The following is a 9,902-nucleotide window of genomic DNA, read 5'->3' as shown; positions in this document are numbered from 1 at the left end:
AGCATCATCATCACAATACAACACTATAATATATATATATATATATTAAATATATAAAGTTCCCAGAGTGGACGTCTTAATCTGCTCTCATCCTGAGTGACGATGCACAAGCACAGATAGAAAAGTTCGTGCACCTCGAAAGTGGTGCTAATGCCGGTGAAGGTAACGGGAATGAGCGAACACTGCGTACATGGAAGGTAGCGGTTGCAAAGTTAGAACATCTTTGATGTAAATTTCATTGCAGGCATGTGTGTACAACGCAATCTTGCGAGCTGTATTATTTTATGCTTAAGAAACTTGGCCTGGTCGATCGACTGACGGCTTTTAAAAGCCGATCTGTGTGCAGTATTGCTGACATCTGGTGGGAGCAGGGGGGCTCGTCAAAGGGTCTTAGATGGAGATTGTTCAGCCTTATAGGACATGACTTCAGTTAATCGATTAAGGCGGCAGGAGAAAGTCCTGTGTATGCATGAACAACCAATACCTGACTGTTCAGTTTTCATAGCTATCAGCAGTCAGAAAGAAAAATGGGTTGGTTACGAGCAGGGAAGGGAGAAAGAATTTAACTGCGTGCCTGACTACAGTATTCCCCGTTTTGAGACTGGGAGATAGTGACTGCTTTTGGCCTGTGGCTTGGTGACATGGTCAAATGCCCAGTGAATGGTACTTGTTCCTTACCGTGTTACTCTCCACTAGAATTTTAACACACAAAAAACCCATTTCTCCCTCCTTCACTACCATGTAGGCATAATGAATGACAGCACACGAATCCTCGTTTTCCGTAGGGGATTGGGAACACAGGAAACGAACACCAGATATAATTCAACGAACTATGTTTGATCAAACATTCTGGTGAGTAATTCCTTGGCTAATCCATCTGGGAAAACGAGTGGGTCGTTGCCAGATCGGTATGGCAGTACGAAGTAAATGTTGACGAGGAACTTGAATTAACAGAGAAGTACGTATGGTGCTCAAAATGTCCTGCACATCCCACAAGTGCTCAGAGTTGCTGAGTGTTTAAAAAAACCGCCGGCTGACTACCATGCGTACGAAGCACAAAATCCAGTGAGCCAGCTGCATCGTGCTGGGACAGCTCAGTAATGACTTGGTCACATCGCGGGGCTGAACATTCCTGTCTAGTGTCTGTGTCACATTTGGTCCTATGCGTACATCAGTGTGCTGATACTGTCCGTTTTAAAACAATTTGCATTGCTGTCTGCCACTATATCCTGCGAGTGTGGTCTGACCCTGTCAGTCTGATATTTTTCAGGCTTTTGTTGCGTGAGTATTCTTAACCAATCAACGCCAATTTACTTGACAAATGGTCAATGATTCCGCATCTTTCTCACAGCATTTTGTGCGCGTAATCCGGCCACATTCTTACCCACTACTGCGACTAGAAGCAGCTTATACGATATTTAATGCCACCATGTTGTTGTTGATTCCTTTCTTCTACCTTTTATATTGTATGATGCGATTCCCCCTTTTTTGTTATCTTGGTCTGTGCCTATACCACCCTTGTTGTTTTTGACCTGAACATAAACCGTTCCTTGACCTTGTCATCGGACGTGTCGTTTAAGTCCACACGTGGTTTCGCTAGCTTGTAAACACGTGGCTCCGCGTCGGCGTGGACTTTGAGACCCGTTAGGAATTAGCAGTTCCTAAACCGGTATACAGAAGCCGGCATAGTCCCACGATTTAAGGTTTGTAAAGCTTTATCATTTTATTATTGTACTTATAGTACCGCATTTGTAGATAAAACTCCATTTGAAAGAATTGGCTTTTGGGGTTTGCGCGTAACTCGACGTGGTTCAACAGATTTCTGGAATCAATCTATAATTGTGAAGTTGCCTTGGTCCAGCATCGACTGTACTCCAAAATGTACTGTATTCCGAGATGGTTCAGTGGTTCGAGAGTAGATTTACTGACCGGAAGGTCTGTATTTCGAATCCGGTCTCTGCATCTCAACTTCTGTCTAGACTTCGGCAACCTGGCAGTATCTCAGCCTCGTGCTTCATTCGGGTGGAATGGCAGCTAGGCACCGAAGGGGTGCTACAGCTGAGTGATGATATACTCCGAAACAGGTCAATAAGTCCACCTACTTTTCCGCTGCTTTTTCTTATGACGTCTCGTCTTCTTCCTCTTGTCTCGTCTGATTATTGTCGTATCAAAAGTTTCCCACCCATTTCTATCTGTAAAATTCATGCTGCCTCGCGTATTTTTGGTGATACTCTCCCGCGGGAAGGGATAAGGTGTGTCAACTTTCAGAGTTGGTTCATCGTACGATTGTTCAACCTCCTCCAAAAGGGACACCAATATTCTTTGTGAACTTCAATCCTCACCTATTAGACAAGGGTACAGAAATACATTTCCGCGCGGTCACAGGGAACAGCATATACAAGTGCTGACAGGTGCTCTCTTCAGTAATACGTGCTGTTTGCGTTGTCACTCGTAAGAATGCAGCAAACATGTTCGTTCATCGGAAGGCGGGTCAACTATCGAACGCAACAGCTGGAAGTTGGACACTGGCTTAAGCAGTCAGCCATCAACCTCCTGAGTTCCGAAAATCCTCAATTCCGGCGGCGATACCGAAGCTTTCCCGAAGGGACGCCAGTGCTTTTCTTACACCTAGAAAAAATAATCCTGTCTATCTGCACTCACCGGCGCGGTCCCGATTGCCTTCAATTACCACGAGGGATGTTTGCAGTTTTTTGCTAACTCTCGAAACCTGGAAACCACGTAGAACCCTGAATACTGTTTCGAAAATAGACAGGTTGGAAGTCCCAAGAGCGACCTGGTATTTCATGGGATAACACAATGGACTTTCAATACGACCGAACAGGTTCTATTGCTCACATGAACATGTTCAGATTGGCTGTCAACCCCGTATTAAATTTTGTCTCATCGACAAAATGCGGATACGTCTCAAAAAACGCTCCAAAAGGACTGTATCTCCAAGACCCATGACATAAACACAAACGTTCACCAGGGATTGAAACTCCTCCCCATTCTTAATTCCCTTGCATCAGTGACTTATGTGGCTTGTTTCTCCCTACAGTCACGCTTTCCTGAACGTCACTCAACAGTATTCTTCCCCTTATCGGAGGCGAGATGGCCCAAGTGGGTAGAGCGCGAATTTACTGACCGGAAGGTCCATGGTTCGAACCCAAACTCCGCCTCTCGACTTTTGTTGTCTAGGCTTGGGCAATTTGGCAGTCCCAGCCCTCAAGCAACCTTCGGATGGCATGGCAGTTAGGCACCGAAAGGGTGCTACAGTTGAACGATTTTATCGCTCCGAACATGTTTCCACTCATTGATTATGCGACAATGACGCACTAGCCATCTTAGCACTGTTCTTACAAAGCTTTCAGAGCACGGCACGTCAGACAACAGCCAACCTATTCAAGCTGCATCTGTCTCTCTTCATCATTCCCAGGTTGACATTCGCTTTTGGATCAGATCAGCTGCAATTTCTGATTTTTCATCATTTACTCTTCGGGTGCACCCATTTAAAGACAGACTTACCTTCAATTTAATTCATTTCATCAGCTATAAACCGTGCGCCATAGGTACAGTGGTTCCAGCTTCTCTAGTTTACTCGCCTTCCTATTTAAGCTCGTAAATCACTCTGCTCAACTACTTCCCCAAAAATTTCAGACTGCTGTTATGTCTTGGATGGATCTCTCTTACGATGCCTACCTGCCTCTATTCAGAGGAAACCTCCACCCCTCATTATCACATTCCCTAATTCTGATGGTTCACGGAAACCCACACCGCCACCACCACGAGAGGTGCTCAACGCAACATGCTCCTTCTGTCACCTTACACCCATTCACATTCAGCCATCTGTGGCAAGCTTCCAGCCCCCATTTTACAACGGAAACAAGTGCATCCACCTTTAGCTCCAAAACAGCTCATTTTTTGAAGTCTTTGTTATTTTTGTGTCCTCAAACCGTCACTATCTTTGACTCTTTGAAAGCAAAGATCGTGCATACTCATCAACCTACCACGTTGATGAGTATGCAAGTGCGTTCCAGACATTCTTCACTATTTTCATGAATGCCTTCCAGAAGTATTTCCCTCCTACACAATTCACTTGAGTGTAAAAATCTGATTACCTTCATTCGACATCTTACTTGGTTGTTGCAGTCTAATATGAAAACAGTGCAGCGTTCACTGTCGATCACCTAGTACTCTCATTACCGCTTCAACTGTAACAGCATCTAAGTCAGAGGGTGTCCGCGCCGTAAAAAAATTAGGGAACCTTCCTAAGTATTTCTACGAATCTAATACTTCCTACGCCCAACAAGTGAGATCCCCAAGAAAGGAAACACTTTTCCATTCTTATGCACGATTAGACAGGAGGTTACTGGAATCCATTCACGTTTGTCGAAGTAGAGCTTTTGGGAACCAGATGGAGGGCAGCCAACCGATTCATTTATATCAACTCGAGGCAGGTGACCAGAAAGACCGTGGTTCGAACCCAGCCTCTGCACCTCGACTGCTCCTGTCCAAAATTCGGTAACCTCGCAATATCTCAGCCTTCGTGCTGTCTTGAGGTGGCGTGGCATCTGAGCACTGAAAGGGTTTTGCAGCTGAACGACGAACCAAGGAACGGAAGCAATTGGGAAACCCCACCGTGGCTGCATTTATACCGCTAATCGACTCAGTCATTAAGGAATAGGCAACAAAGGACTGAGCACATCATCATCGACAGCATGACATCAGTGTTCAACACCGATGCTTCAGTGCCGTAAGGACTGAGCACAGTGGTGTCGTTTGGCTTTTAGCAGTAAAAATTAAATTGGCGGGCTTAACGTAACGCTCCCGTGGAAAGTGACTTCCCCATCAGGCTCATATTACGCGTAAATTGGGGTTTGTAAGTTCTAGACATCGCTTGACTGTGTACAGGCCGAACCAAACATTCGATTCAATCGGTAAAGTGTGGATTCCTCACCCAGTGCCTATGATTCCTGTGTACAAACGGTGTTTGGCATTCAAACCATAGGTCTTTTTTGCGTGCGAGGTTAGTGTGATCCTGCAGCTCTTCAATTGGTGGAAAATTTATTCCTCGCCGGCTGCCTGTAACGCAAGTTTTCAGGTGTCATAACACAGGTTAGCTGGATGTGTTACCCATGGCGATGGTTCTTAGCCACAGTCGCTGAAAACCGCACCACTCGCCCAGCCCCGGGGGCGCGCTCGTGAGTTATTCAGTCACTGGCTTCAGTTAAATTAGTCATTTGAACACCGATTATTGTCAACGGCAGAATCAACCGGGCTTCAGACAAATTTCTTGCTTGTAATGTTATTTCAACCGAATGTGCGATGCAAGGGTGAATCGGAATTCGTTTGGACTGATGGTTAAGAGATCATCGTATTTCTCTTCATGAGCACTAGAGCACATAAGATAGATACTATCTGACATTCTACGGGATGTCCGGAACTCGATATAAACTAAGGACGACTTTGTTTAATGGCAAGTTATAAAGTTGCCACGTACCGTCCGTATGTTCGGTCGCTCAGTGGACAGCTAACAATCCTACCGAGACCCCTTTATCCTCACACTAAGTCGCGGCGATAACACTCAACCTGGCTGTAGATGCAATCACTACGCCACCGCAAACATATGCGAAGAAGTACGGTAGCCACTGGAGGACCTACATTTACGGACAGACTCATTGAGATCGAACGACTCAGGTGATCATTAGCGTCGGAATCTACAAGAACACTGATTCAGATATATAGGTAAGTAGCACAAACTATGACACATGGGCCTGTGATAAATGGAGACCCTATTATGGCACTCCTAGACGAAATACTGATCTGTTAAGATAGGCAATAGAGGCAACAAATACCAAGTTAAGATTGAGGTTTGGGTAAGACCTACCAAGGGGGCTAGGCGGATCCACTGCACGCAACGAGAGTTTCGTGTCATTTTGACAACCAACACGCTCCTCAATCATGTAGTGCTGTGTACGGGAATCGTTTAGACGGTTCGCGGAACTGGACTGGAGACCAGACCCCACAACCGGAGAGAGGAGATTTGCTGGGAGAAACTTGCTAAAGTACCCGCGTCCCAGTAGCTCACAAGTGAAGCACTCACAAGCGCTGTTGTTAACATCGAAGAAATGTTTGCCATAGTAGATGAAAATCTCTTCACCTTTCCGTATGTCGATTTTGGCTTCCAGACTCATTCGAGCATCCGCATCACAGTTGATAGTAAACTGTCATCGGGAGTGGAATAGGACAAGATTTATCTGAGGCACAACATGGAGGAACGCTTAAAAATGAGTTGACAAACGATGGCGCCTAAATTTCTAATGGTTACTGTTGAATGGCAGGCAATTGAGCAGTGTCTCGGCATGATGCGTTGACGATGGTGAATGACGATCAGCAGTCAGAATCAACTGAACAATCTGACTGAGTCGGAGTTTGGTTAGATGTAGACAAAAGACAACATTTTTCTAAACACTCCAATCACACATAGCACAACACTCAAATCAATCCAGACCAGCAACCAACCCAGTAGAGAAAGCACAAACATCCCCAGCAAGAACCTGTCACTGAGCATCGTCAGGTCACCAATTACCTTTAAGAGTCGGTAATACTGTTGGGCCCGAAATACGGTGGATAGGCACAGTGCATGTACCAGCCACGTGACGACCTTCAAAAGAAGTTCGGAATTCGATTCATTGAAATTGCACAGTTTGGCTTCTTTTCGATTGACAATGCGAGTACAATGGTTTCGCTCTTGCTGTCCGTCCAGTAAAACGCTGACCCGTTAGCATGGAGCCGTGTGCATTGTATGGGTAGTATTATACTGGCTACTGGAGGGACAGTATTCATTACAGGGAGTACGGGCAGTTGACAAATGAGTACACGTGCTTCCTGTGGTGGTCTACCCGCAACTGAATAAAGAGTAGAAATACGAGAGAGGGAAGCAGGTCTTTCGAAAAACCGGAACTGATTAATGCCGACTAATTACATGAAGTCATCGGCAAACCAGCAACCAATTTCTTCACCCTGTTGCGCATTTTTAAACCCTGAATTCGGGTGAAAATACAAGGAAATGGAACGTCAGTCTACATAATACGATCAACCGGCTTCCAACCGTACACAAAAGGGGTGTACTTCAGAAGAGAAAGCTCATCAACACGAGCACCAGTATGATACAAAGCCAAGCATGAAGTAAAGGCTCTTGGTATCGTCTTAGCAACTCCAACAAACACATTGTAGACTCTATATTGTTCGAACCAAACGCCTGGAAACTTAACTCAGACTGGGAGTGGTGAGCTATATGAGGTACTCTGAATCTGGGGGAGAGTAAACAGTGGTTTGCCAAAGTTGAAGAACATTGTTGATGCGGTCCAAGGAAACCGTTTCACGGACTGCTAATACATTTAGCTAATGGTTCTGTTAATTCCAGCAAGAATCCAGCAATAACATGAAGACTCAATCTGTGAAAAAGCCAGAATAAAGCCTTCTTACTAATGCTTGACTCTGGTTTTGTTTTGGACCAAAGCTTTATCTCAGCCTCTCGAAGTTAGAAATAATTTAGCTCTCAAGAGCCATGATCTATCCGATATGACGAAATCGGGTTGACTTGCATACTTGTTTTGCCAAAAAGGAGTTCGCCAACATGCCTCTGTGGGATGCAGTTTCCCTAGTTGTAATTCAAGCACCTGATTATGGTGCGCACCTCCAGACACGCTTCTCTATGAAATTCCGACCTCATAGTGTATTTCTGATCGTGTAAGAACGTACAGTTGTGGCAGACAACCATCACTTCGGATACCAGAAAAAGTTTCTACATGGACCGTACTTTGGATTGCGAGCACAACTTTTGGTAGAAAGTAGCATTAAACCCCACCAGTGCTATACATCTAATCAGGCTGTCGGTCAAACTGACAACAGAACAACTATTAATTTGTTTCAGATTGAAGTCCTTTTTTGGTAAAAGTAGGTACAGGAAAACAGGTTTTGAACTGAAATACTCTGACCTCCTGCTTCACTAGTCACAACACTATTCGCACTCAGATAAAGTCTATTAAGAACCCAGTTCTGAATCTGCGCAAATCTCGAAAATGAGCTAGAAACTTAACACCAAACATTCGTCAGTCTATTCATTGGGTCGCAGTTTCTGTGGCGGCAAAAGCAAAGAAACGCCTTCAAGTGAAATGTGATATAACTGTGTGAACATTATTGAAGACAATGATAGGTTAACGGGCATCATTGGTGGATCGTGTTCTGACACCAGCTCACTACCGGATAGGGTGACCTTTGGTTAGCAACTGGTGAACATAAAATTCGCGACAAAGCGGCTATGAATCAAAAGTTAATGGTTTTGACACTTCCAAACCTATGCACTTGCATTCGTCTTTACTGATAAATTCACCAGCGACCGTTGGCGGAGCCTCTCAGGTGATAAACAGTAAGCCAACAAGTAGCCAATATAAGTATGACAAGTTTCGTAAGAACTGGTGGGGTTCTAGAAGATACATAAATCACTAACCTCACAATTGGGTTGACAATCGTGGTTGACATAAGCTGCCGGACCCAGCCATAATTGGGAACAGTTTTTCCGCGAAGAATACATGACAGAAAAGTCATTTTTGCGATGTTTGAGGAAAGATGCCTCCTCTGAGTGCTTCATTTCAGCGATGCATCCAACGAGAGTGTGGATCCTGGTACCTTTGGGCCTACAGATGGTCAAGGCTACATGCTTCTGGAAAGAACTTACCAATCTCTGCTGGCAAAAATTGCCGCACCCACGTGATCTTCCGACGCATAACGCGAACATGGCCGGATTTCCACACCTGAACGGTCGTCAAGTAGCAACAAGTAACGATAGACCTGATATTAGAAAGGGTAAAGGCTCGAAAAAATGAACAATAGACTCGCTCACATGTTCTCTGAAACGATGATCGGATTTCAACGACCGTTTGACAATATTCGAATCCGATGTGAGTTGGTCATAGGCGGTCTCGTAGCATTTATGCTTTTGAAAGGAAAGCAACACATCTCGAAACTTGGCTTTAATACGTTCGGGGATGCGAACCTTCATTCTGCGGAAGCAACCAGGTAAATGCATCAACCGTTAGGGCGGAGGCTAGATCGTCGGCCTCAGCTAGCTCTTTCCAGTTCATTGCATGGTGGCCCGTGACATTCGGGAGACTTCCCGTATTTTTGTTATATACCGCCATTTATTAGTCGGAATGGTAGTGGAAATTCAATCAAAAGCGACCATATTTATCACAAGCACGGGCTGGAAGTTCGCACCAGCATCGCTAAAACTAAACGGAAAGTACACAGACATGGTCATTCAGAGTAACAGAGAGCTATAAGATGTGAACGTGCAATCAAATCGTGGTTTACTTTGTCACCCAATCACTAAACCGGATGCTCAAGAGTGGTAACAGCGTAACCAGTTGAAAATGGGTGGGATGGTACAAGGAAGTCCAAACAAAGTGTCTGCGTAAAGTACGCTTCATAGTTGAATCAGCAAGGACGGACCAACAACCGGTATTCACGCTCGGTATTAGTGGCCTCTGCGGAAAATAGGTTCCGACCAAACTGGTGCAATCAGCACGACTCCGAACTACACACACTAGCCCTTTCACAAACGGATGCCTTTCAAAAAAATACCAAAATGCCTCTTCAAACCATGAGGCAGCGGTTGGCACCGGAGCAATACACCCTTAGCACAAAATCCCAAGAGATAGGTCGTCATACATCCCCCCAATTCCAACTTGGTGGATTACAGGAATGTATAAGTCAAGCCGAAACGGTATGGGAAACATATTGTCATAATGGTACAGTTTATATAGCTGTCAGTCACGGAGGTAAACAAACCGTTACACGAAGATAAGGGACAGTCTTTTGGCGACATGTTGAATCATTTC

At 44.9% G+C, this 9,902-nt stretch overlaps 1 protein-coding gene across 1 annotated transcript in view; it reads right to left on the bottom strand.

Moving 5' to 3' along the window:
* The window catches only part of T265_07853 (hypothetical protein), a gene marked incomplete at both ends in the record, with an annotated part of 19,921 nt that extends 10,638 nt beyond the window's left edge, over nucleotides 1–9,283 (bottom strand). Inside the window, 4 exons of the mRNA XM_009173493.1 lie at nucleotides 5,888–6,224; nucleotides 8,513–8,699; nucleotides 8,741–8,853; nucleotides 8,906–9,283. Coding sequence (XP_009171757.1) covers nucleotides 5,888–6,224; nucleotides 8,513–8,699; nucleotides 8,741–8,853; nucleotides 8,906–9,091 — 823 coding nt within the window. The remainder of the gene's footprint in view (nucleotides 1–5,887; nucleotides 6,225–8,512; nucleotides 8,700–8,740; nucleotides 8,854–8,905) is intronic.
* Nucleotides 9,284–9,902: the final 619 nt, after the last annotated feature.

Source organism: Opisthorchis viverrini (genome assembly GCF_000715545.1).
Source record: "Opisthorchis viverrini unplaced genomic scaffold opera_v5_190, whole genome shotgun sequence".
Lineage (NCBI taxonomy): Eukaryota > Metazoa > Platyhelminthes > Trematoda > Opisthorchiida > Opisthorchiidae > Opisthorchis > Opisthorchis viverrini.
The sequence above is the reverse complement of the archived record's forward strand: the minus strand, read 5'-3'. Positions and strand labels throughout refer to the sequence as shown.